The sequence below is a fragment of the Penicillium chrysogenum genome (genome assembly GCF_028827035.1).
Source record: "Penicillium chrysogenum strain IBT 35668 chromosome Unknown utg000001l_segment0_segment0, whole genome shotgun sequence".
NCBI classification, from domain to species: Eukaryota; Fungi; Ascomycota; class Eurotiomycetes; order Eurotiales; family Aspergillaceae; genus Penicillium; species Penicillium chrysogenum.
Window position 1 is genome coordinate 2,722,792 of NW_026622749.1, and position 22,915 is coordinate 2,745,706.

The following is a 22,915-nucleotide window of genomic DNA, read 5'->3' on the forward strand; positions in this document are numbered from 1 at the left end:
AAATGAAAGTCAAAAGAGAGTCAGAAGCAAATGAATACATCAACAAAGATCATGGTGGCAATGATGCATCTCCTGCATCATGTACTCCGTAATTCGGGTGGTAAAGAAGTCATGCAAAGAGAATAGCAACCTCACATCCGGGTATGCACGGTACAAAGGGAGAGCCTGTTCTTTAATCCAGAAATCCAGACTTCGGGAAGGGCGATGACGATAATTATCTTTAACTCCACTCGCACCCCTGTCGAAATCCAGAAAAGGCAGATGTGGTCGATCTCTAGCCCATCTCATTGTAACCCTTGCGTAACGAGCTCGGTGACGCTATAATTGGGGGAAGGACAATGGAAAGACAAGTTGTCCAGTATATATATGTTGTATATTAATTTCCACTATATCTGGATTCTTACATTGGATCAGAAGAAAGAGAGAAACAGACTCAGCCTTGGAAGTATTGACCGCAGATCGGACCGAATCGGTCGAATAGGTACATAGCATTCCCAGCGGCTAAAGGGTCGATGGAATTTCTGGGTATAAAAAAAGGAAAAAGGAAAAGAAATAATAAAAAGAAAAAAGAAAAGAAAACGGGAGCCCCAGTCTAGGCTGTGTGAGGCAATCCATTGGCCTATTTGGACTTTTAGCATAAGATACCGTAGACTATACCCACTATATACATACTATACACCTATATTATACATACATATTATACCTATTTAATCTATTTAGTCTTTTAATCTATTCTATTCTTCCCCATGTTCGCCTCAAAAAGCATGTTCCATGTTCCCACAGGTCCGATCCCACCCCCACTCTGCTATTTGCTGCACTCCGGAGTATTCCCTACGGGCCCTGGTCGAAACGGTGGAACTGCCCTGATTTTCATGGATTCGGTTCCAGGTGATTCTTATTTTAATTTTTCTTTTTTTTTTTCTCGTTTCGTTAGTGTCAACGTCGTGTCATCTCATGTGTGGCATCGTAGATCCGGGCTCCCTGGATTCCCTTATAAGCCTGCCTTGCCTAGTAACGGGATCTTCACTGGAATTATAATACTCTCACCCGTTCCTGAACGGGAGCATCGGCTCTTTTTATTATTATCACATCCACTCTTTATTCAACTACACTCCACTACGTAAGCTAATTTTTGCTGTCTACCATTGACTATATACTGACTTAATTCCCCTTTAGTCAACTTCCTCTCTTCATCTTCTTTCCTGTTTCTTACATGGCCAATTATTCTTGGCAACCTCAGCCCCCTTCAACAGGCTCTCAATGGCTTCAAGACAATGCTTCCTATAGCCAGCCCACCATGCAAGATCTAACCCATGCTTTCCCTCGACCGAGGCACACTCGCGTCATGAAGCCTCGTAGTGCAGGCAACAGTCCTTCATCAGCAACCAGGAGACGACCAACTATGAATCAAAATGTGATGCATGGAATGCCCACTCAATATCAGTCATCACTGGAAGAAGTCCTTCTCGCCTCAGCCGCCCGGAACCCACGTCCGATGAGCTGGCATCCTTCCTCCGCAAGGGCGAGGGGTCTTTCCAACCCGTACATCTCAGATTTCCCTTCGGATAGCTATGCCGGTATGGGAGCCGTGCCTGATCAATACCTCACCCCAGCCGTCTATGGCGGTGAAGACATCATGTCATATCCTGTGACTGCCGACCCTTCATTCTCCCCCGACTACTTCCCTATCTACCCAACCATGCAGGAGGACTTGCCACTACCACAGCACACGCCGGGTTTCATGACTGGCTCACAGGCCGACCCGATGGGATGGGATGTCGCCACTATGTCCACCGATATGTCAACGATGTCGCACCCGGCCTCCGACAACTGGAGCCTGGACATGCTTTCAATGGGCACCAACATCCCCCCACCAGAGACAACATGTCCAAGCTACGTCAGCGTCCCCTCCCCAGGTGAACTGAGTGGCCCATCAACACCGGACTTTCTCCCCATTCAACAATTCGAGAATCCCTTCCAGCCCAGCGCAGAGACCAAGAAAAGCGGAAAGGGCGAAGAAGAACTAGTCGGCATGGGTCTCTACAGCCAGCCCAACGGAACGCTGGCACGAGCCCCGCAGAGCAAATCAGGCGAGGGCCTGAAGCTCGAAGAGACATTTACCCCATCCGACGAAGACAAGGACAGCGAGGAGGACGCAGAGGTCGAGATCATTGGGCAGCAGGAATTGCCCCAGCAACCAACCACGTACCATGAATCCGCGCCTACCATTCGCCAGTCGAACTTCACTTCCAAGCAGCAGCCCAGACAAGCTCTGAATCTGCTTCAGCGGTCTTTCTTCTTCGACCACGATGATACGGATCAGCAGCCCATGACTGCTGCACAGCCTTTTGCTGGTTTCAATCAGCCCTGCATGAACTATGGGTATGGGTGGATCTGAGAGGATCGCCTCGCGGAGGATTTCATTTTTCTACTTGTTTTTTTTCGCATTTCTTACGGCAACAGCGGCATAGCGTGGAGTTTGTCTTTCATCGTCTTTTTTTGTTTTTCTTTTTTTTCGGAGTCGGATACACAAGGATACCCTGGGACGAGCGGTTCGCGACTCGCATCTAGCTACATTTACTTTAGGTGTACTCGAGCACAATCAGATACACAAATCTATCTCAATATTTGCTACCTCTCATTATTCTCATCTGCAGTTGAGCCTAACTTTACGTTGTTAAATCATTGTCGCAGTATGTCAAAGACTCGAAGTATACAAACTCGCCCTCTTATTGGCTGCGGAGAAAACAAGCCTCGGTAAAACTTACTTAAAGGAACAACAATCCCCCGAAAATATTTCGCAGGCTATCAACGAAAAGTCAAGCAAGTAAGAGGCTACCCATCCAGCGTCGAATTTAATTTTCTAATTATCATTTCAAACTCAGCGCCGAGAATGGCAAAGGTCATTTTCACGGCTTGGAAAACCAAGTCTCAGTTGCTGGAAGTGCGGAACGAGTTTTATCCTCCGCCTACGTACGCTGGACCGGATTTGCGTTCCCACGGCTGTGCAGTGGTATGTTACATGTGCATGAGCGACAGAATGAGTGTGGTGTCCAGCTGTGGATGTGGATTGCTAACGATATCGGAAAGGTCGAAGCTTGGAAGCTACGCGGCAATGTACCGCACCATGTTGAAGCTACAGCCTTGTTGACAGATGCTATTCTCCATGATGATGCGCAGAGGAATTCCATCTTCTCAATCCGTGCTACATATTCTGCAGCTTTCTGTCGGTGAGTATTGAACCGTACCTGATCCTGCTTTTACATTTATGGGAGAGAAAAGCCCGTGGGGATGGTGTCTTACCCCCCTTCTTTCTCATTCACATAACATATTCCGTTTTCAAAAACTAACGCCCGTTAGCTTCGTAACCGGTCTCGTGGACACCAAGATCCACGGCGTTCGCCGAACAATGTTCCAGCGCGCCACAGACCTAGGCCTGCCAGCCTCTTTCGTGGAACTCCGTCACGAAGCAACCCACCGCGAGCCGCCGTCGCTCGTCGTACTGCGCAAAGCTGCGCAGCGCTCGCTCGAGTGGTTGTGGGACAATTACTGGGCCGGTGTTGGTGACGACTCCGGTGCGCCTGCATTGACCCATGACGACGGTGCATCTGTCAGGGCCGCCTTGTGCGACGCTCTGCAGCCTCTATCCGGCGGATCGGCGGATTCTGTGCCCAAGAAGCGGAAGCGGGATCAGGCTGTTTCGGTTGCTATGCGGCTTGTCTCGGTTTGTAATGTTTCGGGGACTGCGGCTAGGCTTTTGTCTTCTGTTTTGCTCGAGCGGGGGTTCCTGGTGCCTAGTGGGCGGGTGTGAGTTTGCTTCCCCCCTTTTTTACGTTTTGCTTTTGTCTCGGCTGTGTCTTCAGGGGTGCAGTCGTTGTCGGGGAGTACATGCTGACTGTGACATTCTAGACTTGGAGATTCGATGAATGATACATTCAAGGAATGGAACCCGGTTTTGCAAAGGGTTGCAGAGAGTCATCCTGCGTTTTTGAGGCATTTGACCGAAGATCTGGTGAATGATCTAGCCTTTAAGAACACAACCGATATATCGGCAGATGCGCCTTCCGAGGCACTGTATCTGTGGATCGCGCATATCTTGACATCTCCTGCCTGGGAGTTCCACAGGCAATCATGCCCGCAGAGCTATGTTCTCCGAGCTTGCGATGAAAGTCCACACCATTGGACAAAGTTATTGGGAGATCAGTTAAGGAAGCACGCCAGCAAGCCCAAACCAGCTCTTGGTGCTCGTCCCGCTGCCAAGAACCGAATCACGAAACCAAAACATGTTAGAAATGACTCGCAATACGCTCCATCACAGCTCTCGGAAAAGCTGCTGGAACATGGATGGGGATTCCTGGAGAAATGGGACAGTCGACCTTTAGGCGTGGTATCGAGTAATTAGACGGGGATATCTGCAACTCACAAAATACATACGCTGCTGGCAGCGATAGAGAACCGAAAGCCAATATCTCCTACACAATATAGACAGCTTCATAGTCACGAGCAACCAATCAAAAGCGGTGGCATTACTAAAAGCTGTCGAGCTAAGTGGAAAATAGTTATTCCGGATGACGTTGGTAATCCGGCAGATCCACCCGTTTGGCGTGTGTACATCTTTCGAGCTCCCCGCACTGTTTTTATTCATCGTTGGTGATGAACTTCCTCAGGACACAATTATTCGGAAGTAGCTCACCTCTATTCAGGCCACAAATCAGAGCCATGCATATCCAATCAATTCCTATGTGTAGGTTGCTGCTCCGGTCCCGTCATATATGTTACCAATCAACAGTGGCAATCTTGGGATATTACAGGAATATTTGCTTATCCTAGGTCAATTCTATAGGGACGGGGAAGGGAAACAACTATGCCTACCTTGTGACGGACGAGCCGACCAAGCAGTCCGTTATTATTGACCCGGCCAATCCTCCGGAGTGAGTTGCATCTTTAGATAATATCAAACTACTGCATGGGCTGAGCTGATTACGTGGAATTGCAGGGTTGCACCGGAGCTCAAGTCTCAGATTGCTTCTGGCAAGATTGACCTGACGGCCATTGTTAACACTCACCAGTATGTGGAACTTCGATGGGCCGGTAATAAGAGAACAAATAATCCAAGCTTGCTAACATTTGCTGAAGCCACTGGGATCATGCTGGTGGTAATGGTGACATTGTATGCATATGCTTTTGAGCTAGGGATGTTAACTCGCGCTAACATTTGCTCCAGTTGAAACAATTCAAGGGCCTTCAGGTCATTGGTGGCAAGGACTGCGCGTCTGTCACTAAGACTCCTGCGCATGGTGAAGAATTCAAGATCGGAGACCGTATCTCAGTGAAGGCGTTGCATACTCCTTGTCATACGCAAGACAGCATCTGCTACTATATGCAAGATGGAGACCAGCGTGCTGTTTTCACAGGCGACACTCTCTTCATTGGTGGTATGTGTATCGCCTTCAAATCATTACATCCGTTGAGAGAGAGCCACGGACTAATTTTGATTCCAGGATGTGGCCGATTCTTTGAGGGAAATGCGAAGGAGATGCACAAGGCCTTGAACGAGACTCTCGCGGCTTTGCCAGATGACACCAAGGTTTATGTAGGGTTGTCTTTTCGTGTTGATACAAGCCTCATGCTGACTCTTTCTAGCCCGGCCATGAGTATACCAAGGCCAATGTCAAGTTCTGCATTGCTGTCTCACAAACAGAGCCTATTAAGAAGCTCCAGGCATTTGCGGACCAGAACAAGCAGACACAAGGGAAATTCACTATCGGCGAGGAAAAGGTAAGAGCTGGGTCAAAAAATATTTCTGGTCGAGACTGACAAACATTTAGCTCCACAATGTGTTCATGCGCGTCAATGTAAGTCCCTTATCCTTTGCCCTTGTATCTGCCGTTGCTCATTTAGAACACACAGGACCCAGAGATCCAGAAGGTAACTGGCAAGACCGACCCTGTGGATGTTATGGCGGCATTGAGAGAGATGAAGAATTCGATGTAAAGTATGTGAGTCAAGCGTGAAAATCTACGAGATTTCCTCATACATAGCTGTTTTCCACCGTGGACCGATGTTGTACGTCATAATGCCAAGCCCACCGCAGTGCTCCCCATAGGAATTAAGTATCTTTTGTATGGGCAAGCCATACAAAGAATACTTCAGCACAGTATAGACATAGCATAGATTGTCTTGTCCTGCGGGATAGCCAAGGGAGATCTAGGAAGATACGTATAGTGTACAAGGTGTCTATTTCGTTCTCTTACTCTTTAGCTAGCTCAAGGGTGGAGAAAAATTGAGGTTAAGTACATGTACCTTTTATATGAGAAATACATACAAAAGATACCTCAATTCCCTGATTTTTTTGTTTGCGGTGCAGCAGGCGCCGGTGGGGCATACCAGATAGCTCCCCACTCGCTTTGGTGCCGCCGACCATCTCGGGCCCGGACAACCTCAACCATGACAGAGTGACCAAAAGGGGAATTCCAGTACTTTTTGCGTGATGAATAAGGCAGCTACGGATGGAGTAAGTGTTAATAGATGCCAGGATTGGAGTAATGCAGTGACTGACCAATACCATCATAGGAAAATGGAGGGGCAAGCGACACAGAGGCTCAGCACCATCTAGAGGTAAAGCGGTTTGACTCCCATGATAGTCTTGTACTAAGCAAGTATCCTTACGCAGGTCGTACTTCTACCCGATTCCAACCACCGACGCAAATCCTCCCTTGTCACGATGGACAAGCCGAGGGTCCAACCTCACCTAACTCAGGATGATACGACGACCGCCTGCTACGTCCACAACCTTATTGCGAGCGAGTGGACCACACCCCCACAACACCTGAAAGGCACAGAAGACACAGAGGGTGAGATACAGACATCGAACGAGGACGAGGCTCAACCCATGACAAATACGGAAGGTCTCGAGGCAGAGGAACTGGCCTTGGTGGTCGACCGCGAGAACAAACCGATACCCACAATCATCGAATCCCGTCATCTTACGAAGAGACAGCTATCAGATATGGCCTGGAATGTGCGCAAACTATCCAAGAAGCTGGGCAGCATCAAGCTCAAGCTCACCGTGAAGACTGTCTTCGTGGTCAGCAAGGCGCAGGACGAGTCACTCGTCAGCCTGACTCGAAAAGTGACGAGGTGGCTACTCTCCAAGGACAGAGACTCATTGTACGTGGTTTATGTCGAGCGACGGCTCGAGACGCACCCGGACTTCGGTGCGTTGCAACTGGTACAAGACGAGCCCTCCGCCGAGGGACGGCTCAAGTACTGGGATCCCAAGCTTGCGCAAGAAAAACCGCATTTATTTGATTTTGTGGTTACGCTCGGCGGGGACGGAACCGTTCTATACACGAGCTGGCTGTTCCAGCGCATCGTGCCGCCCGTACTTTCCTTTTCGCTGGGCTCATTGGGCTTCTTGACGAATTTCGACTTTGCGGATTATCAGAAGAGTCTCGATAGTGCTTTCCGCGATGGCGTTTTCGTCAGCCTACGGTTACGGTTCGAATGCACCATCATGCGCAGCAAAGCGAGAACAAGAGACCCGCACGCGCGCTCTCTATCAGATCGCGACTTGGTTGAGGAATTGATCGGGGAGGAAGGGGAGGACACATTGACGCACGCTCCAGACCGAGTGTATGAGATCCTCAACGACGTAGTTCTCGACCGGGGGCCAAACCCAAGTATGTCTTCTAATTTCTATTCTGCTTGCGATTCTTCACCTCGGTGTTACATGTTAGGTCTCACGACAGAAACAGACTCACAGCTAACCAATCTTCGCTAGCCATGTCTCAAATCGAACTCTTCGGGGACGACGAGCATTTCACCACCCTGCTCGCAGACGGAATTTGCATTGCTACCCCAACCGGATCGACTGCTTACAACCTCGCCGCTGGCGGCTCTCTTTCGCATCCAGAAAACCCCGTCATCCTTGTTACAGCCATCTGCGCCCACACACTGTCCTTCCGACCCATTATTCTACCAGACACTATTGTCTTGCGCATGGGTGTGCCGTACGATGCGCGCACGAGCTCGTGGGCTAGCTTTGATGGTCGAGAGAGGTGAGTTTGGTACATTCGTTATATAAGCCATTGTTACCCCCTCGGCATTGGCATGACGCTTGGGTCTGTTATCTGACTGACAAACTTTAGGGTTGAGTTACATCCCGGTGACTATGTTACCGTGTCAGCGTCAAGATATCCCTTTGCCAATGTCTTGCCTCCCGGTGGGCAGGGTGAGGGCTGGGTGCACAGCATTTCCAAAACTTTGAATTGGAATTCGCGACAAAAGCAGAAGAGCTTCAAGTAGCTGGAGAGAATCCTTCGGTATGACCTTTGACTCTTTCTTCCTCTTCCCTTTTCTCTTTCATGAGCATATTTGGTGTCTATTTGGTTCGATTGCTTTGGGTTACAGCTACTGGGTGGTTTCATTTATGGGCGTACATGGTTTTATCAGAATCTACGAAAACAATATGACCTGGGACGAGCTATTAAGAAAATAAAAGATGATTGTATTCTTTTAGCTAATAACTGCCTCCAACTCCCATTTGTTTTTCTTATGTTTTCTTTTGCTTTCTCTTTTTTTCCAAGTGGACACTCTTTTTTTTTTCCCGCTAGGAGCTGCAGCTCCACTTGGCCCTATAAAAGCCCATCGCCCGGCCCGAAAATTCTTCTTCCTTTTCTCAACCGACTTGGGTTCAAAGTCTTAATGTTGCCTTTGATCTCCAATAGCCCGACAACCTCAGGAGTATATGTGAACAGATTTACATATACTCCTCTTTACTGACTTGGTAAGTTCATGGCTTTTTTTTTCTCTTGCATTGCTTTTCCTCCAGCCAACGGCCTTGCGCCGTTCGATGATGAAACTCTTCCTACATTCGCAGTTTCCACGCTAGCCGTCGCTTGAACCCAATCAAGGCGGCATTGAGCGGAATATCTTCCTTGGATGTCTGAGAAATATTTGGCTGTTCTATGAATTCTTTGCATTTCAACTTTTTGCAGTCGAGACGGTTGCTAATTGTCTCTCAAGAAACAGGAACCGATTCTTTTCTCTTTTTGAAAACGTTCGATATTCGATATTATACATTATCGCTCTGCAGTATCCAGTATCTGGCTTTATAGCTAGTTTCACTGTTGCTGGAAGTGCTCGTTGCTGCTTTGCACTACTCGGCTTACAGGACATTCCGAGTGATGCATTGTGTTCGGAGAGCGAAGGTCCAACAGTTAGAACATATAGTATCTCCGTATCAAATGAATGATAGTTTTGTCTGCGCAAATCTCTTCCAGATCAGGTCATTAAACAGTATTTTATAGCCAAGTTCATAGCGTAAAAAGTAAAATCTCGCAGGATTGCACCAGAGGGGGTTGTGCTCCGCCGTACTGCATCCACTTGTTGACCCCATACCTCCAAACCTCCCATGGATACCTCAACTTGACCAGATCCGCAAGCTCTCAAATTAAAATTTATCGACTCGGATCGAAATTGTAACGCCATTCCCATGGCGGCACCACCTCGACATGCCACGATGCAGTCCATCAGCAATGGCGGCATAGCCCCAGGGACCGACAGACCACAGACACAGCAAACACAAGCCCAGCTATCACAACAGTCCCCTGGGCTACGTGTACCTTCCAATCGCAAGACCATCTACGACCGCCACCTAAACCGGAGTCGTAATGCAGAACTCAGCCGGGCGAGCTTCGCCTTTCTATTTGGGGAGATGGTCACATACGCCCAACGAAGAGTAACAGGTATCCAAGATCTCGAGAAACGGTAAGACACAATCCACCGATTCAGACCTGGAATGCTCTCCCATCCCTCGCAATCCAATTACCACCGTATATCTACCCAACAGCATAACTAACGACCCCTCCATTCAGGTTAAACGAACAAGGCTACCCCCTCGGCCTCCGCCTCCTCGACCTCCTCTTCTACCGCTCAACCTCAACCTCCTCCTCCGCCCTCTCAAGCTCCTCCACCTCTTCTTCACCCCCAAACCGACCCCTCCGCATCATAACCCTGCTGCACCTCATCCACGGACCCCTCTGGCGCCTCCTCTTCGGCCGCGCCGCAGATGCCCTCGAGCACTCTGTGTCCCCGGACACTCCCAACGAATACATGATCACTGACAATGACCCGATGGTCAACACATATATCAGCGCGCCCCGTGATATGAGCATGCTCAACTGCGCTGCTTATGTTGCCGGTATTATCGAGGGTGTATGTGATGGCTGTGGCTTTGAGACGAAAGTCTCGGCGCATAACCAGCCCACAGAACTCTGGCCTAGTCGGACGGTGTTTTTGGTTCGTTTTGGGGATCCGGTTATGGAGAGAGAGAAGGTGCTCGAGAGGGCGGGTGTTAAATAATGAGTGAGCTTGCATTTTGGGTTACTGGGTGGTTGGCACGTTGCAGGCTGATTGATGTGTGCTTGTTAGCGAGGTAGATCTGTGGCGTTTGAGATGCTATGGGGTGGTTATGCAGCTCTTAGTCTGCGGCTGTTTGGTGGCACCAGCATTCCCTTCACGAAGTCATGCAAGTACAAGCCTGGATGGTGGATTTCTTAACTGTTCTTGCAATCTGCTGGACCTTGTACAAAGTCCTCGATTGTCGACCAGCAGATATCATACAATACAATTTCCTCCAGGAGAGGATATGTTATATTACGTATATGTACATATGTACACAGAAGATTACTGGCACATTGGTTGCTCGAGATTCAGATATCAGAAGTAGATCTCATCATGCACCTGGTGATAGACTGGCGCCGTAACTCCGACATTCAAGCAGGATATCAACAGTGTCCCTTCACCACTGGGTGATCACGAACTCTCCACCCGCCGACGTTTCTCCCGATCATCATAGGGTGACGGACTCCGCTTCCGCCTCTCCCTAGACCGACTGCGCTCGAACCGACCCGACTCTCTATCATCACGCCGGTCTCGCCGAGGCGACCTCGACCTCGACCTATGCCGTGGTCTAACAACACTGGCATTGGCACCCGTCGGTCCGCGATCCCCATCATCACCACCTCCACGACGATCAGGCATAAACCTCTCATCCGTAACACCCACAGGAGGCCCATCCCTCCTCCTTCTATTCTCCAGCCCATCCCCAAACCGCCCCGTATCCTCAGACTTAAGATCCCTATAGCGCGTGCGGCCCTTCTTCCCAAGCTTCGTCATATCACGCACCTGCATGTACTGCGGCAACGTATCACGGTTGACATCATCCTCAAAGCGAGCCCCCATAAGCTCACGACGGTCCAACCCCTCCGCCTCAAGATCCCCACGGAAGAAAGCCCCCTTATGGAAATATCGCTGCATAAAGCCCGTCTGGCCGCGCGTAGCCTCGCGCTCCTCCTTCTGCTTCGCGATGAACTCGCTATCCTCACGCTCGCGCTCCTCAGCGGTAAGGTTCCGCCGACGCTCGACCTCTTCGCGCTCTTTCTCGCTCGCTTCGATCGCTTCGCGCGCGCGCTGCACGCGCTTCAGCTCCCGCAGTGTCCAGGCCGCTTTCTCGGCTTCCGGGTCTAGACCGTCTGTGTCGTCGATGGCTTCTTCGTCTTCGGCTTCGACGAGCTCGTCGTCGTCCCAGGCGCGGTTGGCGTTCGAGCGTGCTATCGCTTCTTTCTCCAGTTGGTCGCGGATTAGTTGGTCGGCTTTTTCTTGGCGCTGGGCGGCGCGCTGCGCTTCGGCTTCGGCCGCGCGTTCGGCGTCCGCTTGGGCTTTTGTCTGTCCGGCTGGTGTGGCTGTGTCGCGCTTGTCTTTTTTGATGAAGGTTGGTCGGATGAGCATGCGCCGCGGTGCTTCGTCTTCGGAACTACTCTCCTCTTCAGAGCTTTCTTCCTCTTCCTCCTCTTCTTCGTCTTCTTCTTCGTCCTTCTCCGGGGCGGATGTAGCCACGGTAGGTTTTAGTTCGTCGGTCGTAGGATGCGGTACTGCTTTCGGTGCGGGTGCCGGTGTAGGCTTGTCATCTTCTTCTTCGGTGACGAACCCTTCCTCGTCATCGTCTTCTTCGACCTTTGGGGCTGCTACTGCAGATGCTGGGAATGAGCTCGCTTTGGGCGCTTTTGCTCGGCGCAGTGCCTCGGCTCGTCTGCGCCGCTCTTGTTCTCGTCGCGCCTCGCGTTCAGCTTCGTCACCCTCCTCCTCTTCTTCCTCCTCTTCCTCGGATGAGGGCTCCTCTGCGACAGCTTTTCCAGGACGGTAGCGAGCAGGCCTAACGGGGTTTTTGGTCATTCCCCGGTGTGAGGAGGGGAGCGGAGGAGGCATTGTGGTCGGATGTGATGAGAGTGGAAGGTGGGTGGGTGTCGGTTATGTGGAGGGATGTAGAGCTCCGTTGCCTGATTTGCAGTTCAACGCCAGGAAATTGCGCTAGGGCTGCTCCGTAGTATGGTGTGGTGTGGACTGGTTGGATTGACGTATCCGGCTGAAGCTTTTGCTGGAGATTGATATGTGATCACGTGATGATATCGAGAAGCTCCAGAAAGGCAGAAGTGGGAATTGACTGCGTCAACTCAGATGTGTTATTACACCTGGGTAAACTTTCCTCTGTCGACGTATCCCAGAGCCACATTCAAAATTGAAGTCACGTCCACATAGTACTGCCAGATATCCAGCTCAAAAACTGCATTTAGCCAGTCCATACTATTTAATCACCACGTGACCACGCGTTTCCGCGCCTCGCGTCGGTCAACCTTACTTCTTCCCCGCTGATTCGATTCTCCAGCATCAATCACAGACGAACACCACCTTCAACACATTCAAATCACGACTCCTCAGCCCCAGTTAGGAAACTCCCGATACCCAAAAATGTCACTCCAAACCCCCCCGCATCCTCCCCTCCCACCTCCACGCCTTCCACCCCTCCGGCGGTAGCTCGAACACCGTTCGTATACTCGGGACCGTCACCGCGCTCCACGGGAGCACCGGCACACTCACCTGCGGCAGCAATGGCAATGTCACGCTGATTCTGAAGTCCGATGCGCGCTTGCAAGTCGGGAAGCTGGTTGAGGTTGTGGGGAAGGTGGCTGATCTAGAGGGTGGACAGGTATGTACAACATCGGTTCCGGCGGGATTTAGCCTTGATATTGGGAATTTTAGCTTTGTTGGATATGTGCAGTGGAGGCTAATGCTTTGTGTATAGGGATACGGACTCCGTGTACTTGGCTCAACGGAGTGGGGTGACCCAGCTGATTGCGGTATGTTGAATGCCTTTCCTCTGCGAGGTTAATTGACCTTGGAACTGACTTGTGCGTATTGTGATTGTAGATTATAAGATCTACGAGAATGTTGTCAATGCCACGCATAAGTTCAAGACTATCTTCTACGAGTAATGGGTTGTGAGTTGAGGATTTGAATATATGGTCGTCTTTCTGAGGGGCTTGTCTTGAGTCTGGTATGACTTTGCAATATACAGGCTCAAGGATGCTTGAACTCTGTCCGAGATTCGGACGTCGAAATGGAAGGCCAAGAGGACAGCCTTGTTTAGTCGTTGTGACATTATCAGTACCCTCCATTAGAGATTATGGAGCAGGTATCTGTTTAACCGGGCCTGGGATGTCGATGCTGTTACTGTGATTCCCCGGCATTTGCGTTTTACATATGAGGTTATGATCTAAGCTTCTCGAAAATTCAAGATTTTACATTGAGCTAAACTTAAGTACGTGGGTGGTTGGAATGTATCTGACTAAGTGACTACCTCTACCTAGGTACGATGAAAGAGAATGTGATGAATGGGTCGTTTATCAAGTGGCTATGGAGACCAAATGGTCAGCCAACTTCAAGAACCCACACGAGAAAGCCCGGTTTGATTTGGTTGCCAACCTACATAGACCTCAACAATGTTGATATCTGTGAGCAGGTCAAGTACCGAGCCGCTACGGTACCCTCTCCCTACACTGTCTCGCGGGAGGCCTTTTATATGCTAACAAATGCGTTCTGCGTTCCTTCCTAAAGTGGACAGCCCTTTGCTCTTTCCCTTTTTACCTCTCAGGGTCACTGGTAGCAGGTGCCTAGACACAACTATAAGTTTGTTGAGTACTCGTCAATGGACTCTACGGCAAGCCAGGGTGTGTCTATTATGGGTTTTTTGATTTGGTTTAGTATTCGTACTATCATAAAAGCTACATAGGAAGGATATTATCATATTATCCTAACTAACTAGTATCGCCACTTCCATTCCAGGGGAATACACCCACCAAAAGACACAGCGAACGAAGTATCAGAGTCCTTTCAAGGATACTCCAGGTCATCAGTTTGAAGAAACAAGGAAAGGCCAAAAATCTCAAGGTCGAAGTCAGGATCCGTTACCTGTATGCAACGAGATCAACCCGTAAACCGAACGCCGTCGCTAAAGAACAGCAAAAATAAAGAATAAAAGAATAAAAGAAGAAAGCATGTTTGAGTTGACATGTAGTAAAGCTCCCGGTCTTGGACAAGGGAGGTGGCCTATTGGCCTTCGGGTTCTTCACCAGCGGGCTGGCTCTTGGATACATCGGTGGTGAGAGCATCCGAACTGAAGAAGCCGGAGTCGGGAATGACAACATCGTTGAAATTGAAAGGGAGGAGGTCGGGGTTGAAGCTGTCTTTCTCATTGGGGTTGTCCGAGAAGAGAGCGGTGAGCAGCTCGTTGGCAGGAGTTTCGCAAGACCCAGCAGGGGAGACGTAGTCCGCTGGAAGCCACTCCGCCCAGTTGTCACCGGCGAATTTGTCGTTCTCCATGTCGAAGAAAGCATCAGTCTTGTCGGCGTCATCGAAGATATCGAGCATCATGCCATCGAGAGACTGGAAGGTTTCCGGAAGACTGTTGTCGGCAGGCTGTGGTGCCAAAGACTGTTGTTTAGCCGGGGACTTCTGTTGCCGCGGTGACGACTGAGGACTTCCGTGGATTGATTGGATACGCTGCAGGCGCTCTGCGGAGAGTCGAGCTGGAGACATAACCGAGCCTAGATCCTTGCGTTTGTTGAGGCTTGGAGAGTTCGCAGGGAAAGACAAACGCTTGTCAATAGCGTTGATCCGCGGGTTCCGTCGACGAGGAGTAGGGCTTGCTGAATCAAATCCAATGGAAGGGCTTTCGAACAGATCATCAAGGTCATCACCCGGGGTGGGTGCAATGTTCTCCTTCAGCTGACCCGGCTTGTCATCCTTCGTGGAGGCAATGCGAGGGCTGCGACGTGGGGAGCAGTTGTTCACCATAGAAGAATCAAGCTCCTTCAGAGGCCCATCATTCTGGGAATTTTGGAAAAGTGACCTTCTCAAAGGCTTGGGGGTGTGACTGTTGCCATCCGCCATCGGAGCAGAGCGGGATTTTGCACGGCTCATTGGGCTAGACTTAGTGGCGCGTGCGATAACCTCTCTGGCGTCCTCCTTAGACCAACGGCGTCCTGGGGTATCAAACGTCCCTTCCGACTCGGCACTGGTACCTCGAGCAGACTCGTTAGGCGAATAATCCGGTTCGCCGTCATCGTCATCATCCATCTGCGGAGTCTCCCCGTCAGGATGAACAGAAGACGCCTCAGTAGGTGCTGGAGAAGAAGCCGAAGATTTCTTCGGTGCGGCCTTACTGCGAGTTCTGGCAGCAGGACAGGACTTGGCCTGGCCCTCCCCGCGGTTCCTCGAAGGACGCTTTTTGTTGTTCTTTTTGGCCGGCTTTGGGGCTCCTGGCTTGGTCCATTTGTCTTCCGGGCGCATTTGTTTGAATTTGTGGAGCCACAAACCACAAGGATTGCAGAAGGTCATCTGATCCCAATCACTATCGTCCTGCTCAAGAGCCTTTTTGTAGATCTTGAAACATTGCACTTCACCCTTGGCGTTTCGGTCCACCGCCTCCCAGTAGAGCATGGGGGAAGACTTCATCATATCTTCTGCAAGGCTCTCGCCGCCCTTTACCGTTTTGACCCAGGCCCTCCGCCAGCTGGCGGTTTCGATGGAGCCACAATTCTCGCAATACGGGGGGATTAAGCCGTTGAGAATAGCATTGTCCAGACGTGCTTTGATGTTTTTGGGAACTGGCTTGGCTCCCTGCTTCTGCATTGACTTTGGCTTCGACGGTTGCTTTGACTGCTTGGTGCTGGAAGTAGCTGTCTCACACGGCATGAAAGTGACATCCAAGGGCCCAGCAGAGCGAGGAGGAATAATGGGGTCACTGGCAGGGATTGCACGAAACAGTTGGGGGACTTCATTGTGGAATATCTGTGGCGCCGGGGCGAGCGGTTTTGGTGCCAATCTTTGCGTGCCAGAGCTCGAAGAAGGTCTTGATGCGGTAGCTGTGGCAGGACGGGATGCGGGACGGGATTGTGCTGGCCGAGAAGGGGCAGCACGAGATATCGGTTGCGGCGCTTGCTTTGCAACCTGCTCCGTTGGATTATCATCGACGGGGAGAGGATCATTGTTGGTTCCCTGGGCAGCACTGACCATGCTCACCGGAGAGCTTGCCTGCACGGTAGCGCGAACAGAGCACTTGTCCCGGGTTATCCCACGAGACACTTCCATTCTGGGGTCATCTAGTGGAATAACGGCGTCATCATCCATGATTTCATCCGGTCCTGCACTCATGAAGCCGGAGTCATTGTCCAGAGACATCGTAGGCAAGACAGGGCTTGACCTATTGGGCAACCGGCTATCGAAAACTGGAGGTGATGATGGCATGTTGAAGGATGGCTCAAAGAGACCCTGGTAGCGAGTATCCTCAGGAGAGGGGCCGCCAGCGTCTGTGGTAGGGATATCATCGCTCATACAGTACGGAGAAGTATACTCAGCAGGACACGAGGCAATGCTCATACTCGACGACTCCCGCAACAAGCTGCCCGTGGGTCGGTTTCGACGGGGGAAATCAGACGGTCGAGATATGGGGGTGGGTGGACGGACGGGCTCTTCGTGGGAATGCTCGGCCGTGAGCGCAGGGTTCACCGGGGTTGGGCGGTGGATTCGTACAGAGGCCGCCGTGCTGGCTGCAACCCGAAGTGAACTTGGTTGTCTTTCGATGTTCATGCCTGACTTTCCGGGCCAGTTTGCTTGATACACTTTGGCCCTCTTCCGGGCCGGAGCCTCCGTTGATTCTTCATCACCGCTGCCGTATCCTGACTGGATAGACCCTCTTCGAATGTTGCTTTGTGAGACATGTGAAAGCTGGGTCTGGTTGTCGCAGTCCCGCATAGAGGCGCTTGAGGACGGGCGAATCATATCGCTATGGGGAATGCTCTGCTTGGGGTAAGATTGATGATGAGCTGGTGTTCGACATCCACCAGGTGTTGACACTCGACTGCCGGCGTATGAGTGTGAAGGCGATACCGAACGGACCGATCCATTGTGGTGGAATGTAGCGAACTCTCGTGGCGTCGAGCCTTCGCTCAAGAGCTGGTGGAATCTCTCAATTCCAGATTGATGTATCGGAGATCCGACATTGTCATTGTGGCTTTGGCTCCTTGAGGGTTCCATGAGGGCAGGGGTTTGACGAACAAAACTTGCCCATGATTGTGTGTCAAAGTCGCCTGAATTGCCATTAGCCGATGTCCGATGCTTCTGCATCCCCACAAAGTACTCACTCTGAGTGACGGTTGGGACAGGCACCAGCCGAAGTTTGACCTCCAACGTCTCTTGAGCACCTTTGGAGAAAAGACCGCTGAGAGGGCTCTTGCAAACTCGACCAGTAATCATGGTCTTCGACTGGTGGTTGGGTGTCTCGGTTGTCGATGAGAAGGTGGCCAGCACCGCAGAAAGCATGCCCTGGCCGACAAGAGGGGTCTCGAATTCGGAATAGTCGTAGGCATAGACGGTATAATCCTTTCCTAATTGACCGACAAGCTCCGGGCTGAACAAGGAAATGCGTAAGTATGCTATTATGGTCATCCGGGATAAGGAAGTCAAACCTAGCGGAGACAATTGCCTGGATGCATGTTTTCAACTCGATCACCCCAACCGGTGTGTTCTCGTCCAGAAAGGCTGTTTGGATGTCAAGCACGTGTGGCCACCGAGCCAGGCAATTGGTCTTATTTTCGTTGTCGAATGTGTAAAGAACTTTCACTGCAGGATAACCATAATTAGTTGCCACTCAACTGCCCTCGCTAGAACGGTAGTGGGAAACATACGCCTCATAGGGCGGACATCGATACCGTCCTGAGATTCCATCTCATCAGACTTTGTTTGCCCACCATGCAAGATGGCGGATCAAATTCTGGGGTTGAAATTGAGAATAGAAGGCCAAGGTCTTCCAGTATAATCGAAGGTATGAGAAACGAGGTCCGAGAATGTTGACAGGTAGAAAGAGGGGGGGCGCAGAGAGAGAGAGGATTAAAGAAAGCCCTTTCACTCGAGATCGGGAATGAACCAGGAGGTATTAGCGAGCCAGCCGATCAGCAGTGCATATCTGGGATGTCGTCGGCCGGGAGAATAGACGGGTTATGCAGGAGGTAGTGGAGGGGTCTTTTTTTCTGCAGGGCTGGAATGTTAGCTAACTATTGATTTGCATGTCCTAGAGGGAAAGCGTAGGCACCAGAAAAGGAAAAGCCAATTCTTACCAATTAAACAGGAATAACCAGCAATAGTCTCTCCACTAGCTCTGCGCGAGCAGACAGAAGTGGAAGAGGGAAAAGTGAGGAAGGGATGAAGTTAAGAAGCCTTGCATGCGCGGGTCAAAGCTATCTCGAAAGATCTCCAAACAAGCGTGACGCGACGTGACTGCAGCCAATCGCGACCTCGGGAAATGGCTGGGAATTGGTGCCTGATTTATAATTTAGTGCCTGAATCGTAAGGTGTTAACTCTTCCCTCAGGTGTTCGAGAGAATTTTGCACGTGACTTAAGCTCTCCGCCAACTTCAACTGTCAACTGCATCGACGGCATCTCTTGACCTCAACGACCTTTTTATGCCCACCATGTCAGCCGTTCCCGAACCCCAGATCCAGTATGTTACTCTATCAATGACTCATAGCTCTGCCTATGACCAATCAGCTAACAATCCAAACAGAGACCTTCTGAACAAGCCGAAGAGCGAGCTCACGTACGTCCACCCGTTACATTGAATTTGCTTCCGTCCCTTCCCATGCGCTCTTTCTCGTTCTGAGTCATCCATGGTCCCTTGACCTCGGAGTTTCTGCCTGATTCTCGGGCTTGCGGGGTTTTCTACGACGCCCGCATCTCGGAAACTTTGCGACCGACATCTTCACATTCTTACGCAAGCTGCGCAATGTACATTAGAAGAAGAAAAAAACTAATCTTGCATCTTGCATTTAACAGAGAATATGAGGTCGCTCTCGTCGAGGAGCACGAGCTCACCGCCGGCCCTCTGTCTCTCCTGCAGACCGCCACCCGCACTCACACCCAGGTCCTGATCTCCTGCCGAAACAACCGCAAGCTGTTGGCCCGTGTCAAGGCTTTTGACCGACACTGCAACATGGTTCTTGAGAATGTCAAGGAGATGTGGACCGAGAAGCCCAAGGGTGCCAAGGGCAAGGGTGTGAACAAGGACCGTTTCATCAGCAAGATGTACGTACACCACACCGTGAAGGAATCTTCGTCACCCTGTTCTATCTTTGAAGCAGTCTAACCTTGTTGCCTCATCCCTAGGTTCCTTCGCGGCGACTCTGTCATCCTCATCCTGCTCAGCTGAGCATTTCATCACATTTTTCTCGCGCACGCTTCGATCCCCACGTTGACATGATCTTGATATCTTTGATCTGCGGGATGGTCGATATCCTGCTATTTGCACAGCATCTCAGACCCGTGAACAATTTCCATGGGCGAGTCATCATGTAATCGATCTCGATACCCTTTTTTCTTTTTCCCCTCACATCCCGCTTTTCCTCCCTTGCTTCTGGCCCCCGCCAGAACACAATTGACCGATGCTACCACTGTCTTGATTGGTATGGTTCCTTATCCCAAGGTAACCGTTGCATGCACCAGATTATTCTGAATTGATCTTGTCATGTTTTGATCTTCGGGGATATGGACTAAAAAAAAAACCTGTTGGCGTTCAGTTCTTTGCGCGGGCTGCTAGACCCGTTGTTTTTTGTAGAGGGAATCCTCGGGCGGCGTCAACCTGGAGCAGAGATGGTTAGGAATGAATGTTATAGAAATATTTCATCAGACCTCGGTAGATCGTAACCTAGTAGACTACCTAGGTACCTTAATAGATCTTGTCCATATTCCCTCCACGCTCTTTATCCTGGAATGTCTCACTCTTGCATGTTAGGGCTCATGTGACCCCAGCCCCAGAAAGATAGATTATTATAGCATATTCTTCGCCATCTACTGAGCACTAAAAACAGCCATTGTATCAACCAAATAAAAATATCATTATCATAAATGACCATATCAAGCTATATCAAGACACAACCATGAACAAGAAAAAAACGAAACAGGGTGGCGAGATATGTCGCTATGAATACAAAAACCACACATCCATCACACCCCAATCCCACACCTAAACACCTTCCGCAAGGCCGGTCAAGAACTCCGACAACCCAAAAGCCCCAGGATCAGGAACCTTCCCAATCCACTGCCCCTCCCCACCAACATAAACACTCCTCCCAAGACTCGCCTTCATAGCCTTCGTCGACTCAGTCCCCTGCTGCGCCGCCGCCGCCGCAACCCTAACATCCCCCGTCTCAAGCAACGAATCCACAAACGGCGCAAGCGCATCAATAAGCGTCCGATCACCGGGCTTGGCAGGCGTGTATTTCCCCAAAGCCGCGAAAGAAGACTTCAACGCCTTCGCCCACACCTCTGTCGTGATGGGCGTTGGCGAGGACGGGTTCTGCGCCTGTAGGCCGTGGGCTAGTGCGTTGAGGAAAATCGCATAGATCGCGCCCGATGTCCCGTCCATGACGTTCTCGACGACGGTTACGATTTGTGCTACCGTGCCGACGATGTCGTTTGTTAGGGGTGGGTTTGCGTTGAGGAGATTTTGGATGGCTTCGGCGCCGCGTTTTAGGCCGATGCCGCAGTCGCCATCGCCGACGATTGTGTCGTAGCGGGTTACTTCGGGTTCGGCGTTGATTACGCGCTGGAGGCCGGCGCCCAGTACTTTCTTGAGGATCGTTGGGTCGACTGTTGTTGGTTAGTTTTTGGATATTGGAACAGACCGAGGGGGTTGGTGTGACGGGGTAAAAGAAACTTACGCTGTAGGTTGCTGTGGATGTCTTCAGCTAGATTGGAGTTCTTCAGATCGACCGGGTCCGCATTAAGGTTCTTTTCCCAGGTAGAGGTGTTGATGGGCGCAGACCAGCCGACCGCCTCAGCGGGTGCATCGAGCAGCTCAAGCATAGTGGTTTTCACGCCGAGACCCGGGTCAACCAGCTTCATCAACGAGATACTGAATCCGAGGCCGTTCAAACTGGTCAGGAAAGTACCCTGGATCACGCGGACCATGTTGACCTGGTAATCGCGCTTGAGCTGGCGATAGACTTCGTCCGTGATACCGGCCAACTCGAGCGGGCTGACGCCGCCGAGATTGTTGATTAGCAGCACGAACTCGTCTTCCGGCTTGCGGGTGACGTAGCAGCGGTCTGGGTCGTTGTGGTCGAGTAGCTGGAGCAACATGCCCTGGACCAACTCGACGAGGTCGAATTTCACGCGGTGCGAGCCCGGCTCGTTGTGGATTCCCATGCCGACTTCGACCTCGCCGTGCGGGATCGTGTCTTCGGGAACACCGCGGCCTGGCACGTGGACGTGTTCCAGCGATGATCCTAGTGAGACTAGGTTTGCGTTGGCTAGCTGGGCTAGAGCGTAGACGTCTTCCAGGGAGCCGCTGCGGATGATGTTAGTATTTATGTGCCGGTAAAAGAAGTATAGCATATAAAAACATGCGATAGTATCGACTCACCCAGCCTCAGCCAAAGCACCAACCATCTTCAGAATCAATACACCACCGCCAATACCGCGACGACCGACCTTCCCACCCTTCGAACGACCGACGCCGACATCATCATTGATAGCGAAGAATTCCGTCTTGATACCAGCAACACGGGACTTCTCCGTCGCCATACCGAAGTTCAGCACATCGCCGGTATAGTTCATGGGAAGGATCAGCACGCCGTTATCGGTGGGGACACGATCGATCACCGCTCTGCGGATCTGCTCGGCAGATGGTGAGGCAAAGATCGTACCAGCGACCGAAGCATCGCAGAGCCCTTGACCGACGAAGCCGGCAAATGCGGGTTCATGGCCGGAACCGCCGCCGGTCACGATGGAGACTTTGTTTGCTTTGCGGGGCGCATCGGGACGGCGGAAGATGATCTTGTTCTGTCGGTCCAGGGCCAGAGATGGATTTGTGAGGGTAAGCGAGTTAAGCGCAGTGAGAACCAAGTGGTTGGGGTCGGAGAAGAAATGTTTGGCTGGCAAACGGTCAGATTTGTGGGGAAGATCTGGAGAGGGTGGAGCGTACTCTGCATTGTTGATCAAAAAAGTGGACAGTTTCGACTAGCGGATTATGTTGTATATGAGATTTTTGGACTTTGGAATCCAGAAAAAAAAAGAAGAAGAAGAAGAAGAGAAGATCACAGATTTTTGATCTGGGGATTCGGGGGAGGGTATAAATGTTTCTCCAAATCCAAGTTACTTCCAAGTAATTCCAAGTAGAGGGGAACTCGCCAATGGGGAATATCGAGGCTCCCGAGATTCCAAGACTCTAACCTAGTCGACGCCAGTGAGAAACTCTCGGACTGGATTTGAGGGTCTTTGAGCGCGGGGAAAAAGTGGGTTGGCTTCTTGGGATGACAGGTTTTGTCTATATGATAGCCTGTTATAGCCTGTTATATTGTTGGGGGACTCACGGGTACGGATATAGAAGTGTGTGGGAGTACAGGGTACGTGTTCATCGAGGATACTCTCTTCTTTAAGGAAGTACATCGTGTACATACAATGGAGTACGTATTCCTTTTCTTTTCCTTTCTTTTTTTTACCCTTTTTCCTTTTTTTCAA

The 22,915-nt window shown here is 50.7% G+C and overlaps 9 protein-coding genes across 9 annotated transcripts; 6 read left to right on the forward strand and 3 right to left on the reverse strand.

The window, feature by feature from the left end:
- Positions 1-1,297: 1,297 nt before the first annotated feature.
- N7489_001099 (uncharacterized protein) lies at positions 1,298-2,398 on the forward strand (the record flags this gene model as incomplete). Its single annotated transcript, XM_056706854.1, has 1 exon — positions 1,298-2,398. The coding sequence occupies one exon, from the start codon at positions 1,298-1,300 to the stop codon at positions 2,396-2,398; it is 1,101 nt and encodes a 366-aa protein (XP_056571156.1).
- Positions 2,399-2,893: 495 nt separating this feature from the next.
- Positions 2,894-4,402, forward strand: N7489_001100 (rRNA-processing protein LAS1; the record flags this gene model as incomplete). Its single annotated transcript, XM_056706855.1, has 4 exons — positions 2,894-3,013; positions 3,091-3,230; positions 3,361-3,807; positions 3,910-4,402. 4 exons carry the CDS (start codon positions 2,894-2,896, stop codon positions 4,400-4,402), a joined length of 1,200 nt encoding a protein of 399 aa, XP_056571157.1.
- Positions 4,403-4,653: 251 nt separating this feature from the next.
- Positions 4,654-8,307, forward strand: N7489_001101 (putative NAD+ kinase; the record flags this gene model as incomplete). Its single annotated transcript, XM_056706856.1, has 13 exons — positions 4,654-4,744; positions 4,844-4,931; positions 4,997-5,068; positions 5,137-5,170; positions 5,225-5,435; positions 5,502-5,593; positions 5,644-5,778; positions 5,829-5,855; positions 5,911-5,949; positions 6,574-6,618; positions 6,674-7,682; positions 7,784-8,060; positions 8,151-8,307. 13 exons carry the CDS (start codon positions 4,654-4,656, stop codon positions 8,305-8,307), a joined length of 2,277 nt encoding a protein of 758 aa, XP_056571158.1.
- A 1,189-nt stretch (positions 8,308-9,496) lies between these two features.
- Positions 9,497-10,365, forward strand: N7489_001102 (trafficking protein particle complex subunit 5; the record flags this gene model as incomplete). Its single annotated transcript, XM_056706857.1, has 2 exons — positions 9,497-9,771; positions 9,879-10,365. The coding sequence occupies 2 exons, from the start codon at positions 9,497-9,499 to the stop codon at positions 10,363-10,365; spliced, it is 762 nt and encodes a 253-aa protein (XP_056571159.1).
- Positions 10,366-10,818: 453 nt separating this feature from the next.
- On the reverse strand, positions 10,819-12,270 carry N7489_001103 (microfibrillar-associated 1 family protein; the record flags this gene model as incomplete). The annotated part of the gene is made up of 1 exon (XM_056706858.1): positions 10,819-12,270. The coding sequence occupies one exon, from the start codon at positions 12,268-12,270 to the stop codon at positions 10,819-10,821; it is 1,452 nt and encodes a 483-aa protein (XP_056571160.1).
- Positions 12,271-12,790: 520 nt separating this feature from the next.
- N7489_001104 (putative ssDNA binding protein Ssb3) lies at positions 12,791-13,334 on the forward strand (the record flags this gene model as incomplete). The annotated part of the gene is made up of 3 exons (XM_056706859.1): positions 12,791-13,048; positions 13,145-13,199; positions 13,270-13,334. Coding segments are annotated over 3 exons (378 nt in total), but the record flags the coding sequence as incomplete, so codon positions are not given.
- A 1,114-nt stretch (positions 13,335-14,448) lies between these two features.
- Positions 14,449-18,126, reverse strand: N7489_001105 (putative GATA transcription factor (Ams2); the record flags this gene model as incomplete). Its single annotated transcript, XM_056706860.1, has 4 exons — positions 14,449-17,489; positions 17,544-17,809; positions 17,868-18,021; positions 18,087-18,126. 4 exons carry the CDS (start codon positions 18,124-18,126, stop codon positions 14,449-14,451), a joined length of 3,501 nt encoding a protein of 1,166 aa, XP_056571162.1.
- Positions 18,127-18,861: 735 nt separating this feature from the next.
- Positions 18,862-19,617, forward strand: N7489_001106 (mRNA splicing protein SMD2; the record flags this gene model as incomplete). The annotated part of the gene is made up of 4 exons (XM_056706861.1): positions 18,862-18,899; positions 18,963-18,995; positions 19,232-19,480; positions 19,562-19,617. 4 exons carry the CDS (start codon positions 18,862-18,864, stop codon positions 19,602-19,604), a joined length of 363 nt encoding a protein of 120 aa, XP_056571163.1. The 3' UTR covers positions 19,605-19,617.
- An 800-nt stretch (positions 19,618-20,417) lies between these two features.
- Positions 20,418-22,386, reverse strand: N7489_001107 (uncharacterized protein; the record flags this gene model as incomplete). The annotated part of the gene is made up of 4 exons (XM_056706862.1): positions 20,418-21,043; positions 21,115-21,743; positions 21,819-22,329; positions 22,380-22,386. The coding sequence occupies 4 exons, from the start codon at positions 22,384-22,386 to the stop codon at positions 20,418-20,420; spliced, it is 1,773 nt and encodes a 590-aa protein (XP_056571164.1).
- Between the last annotated feature and the right edge of the window lie 529 nt (positions 22,387-22,915).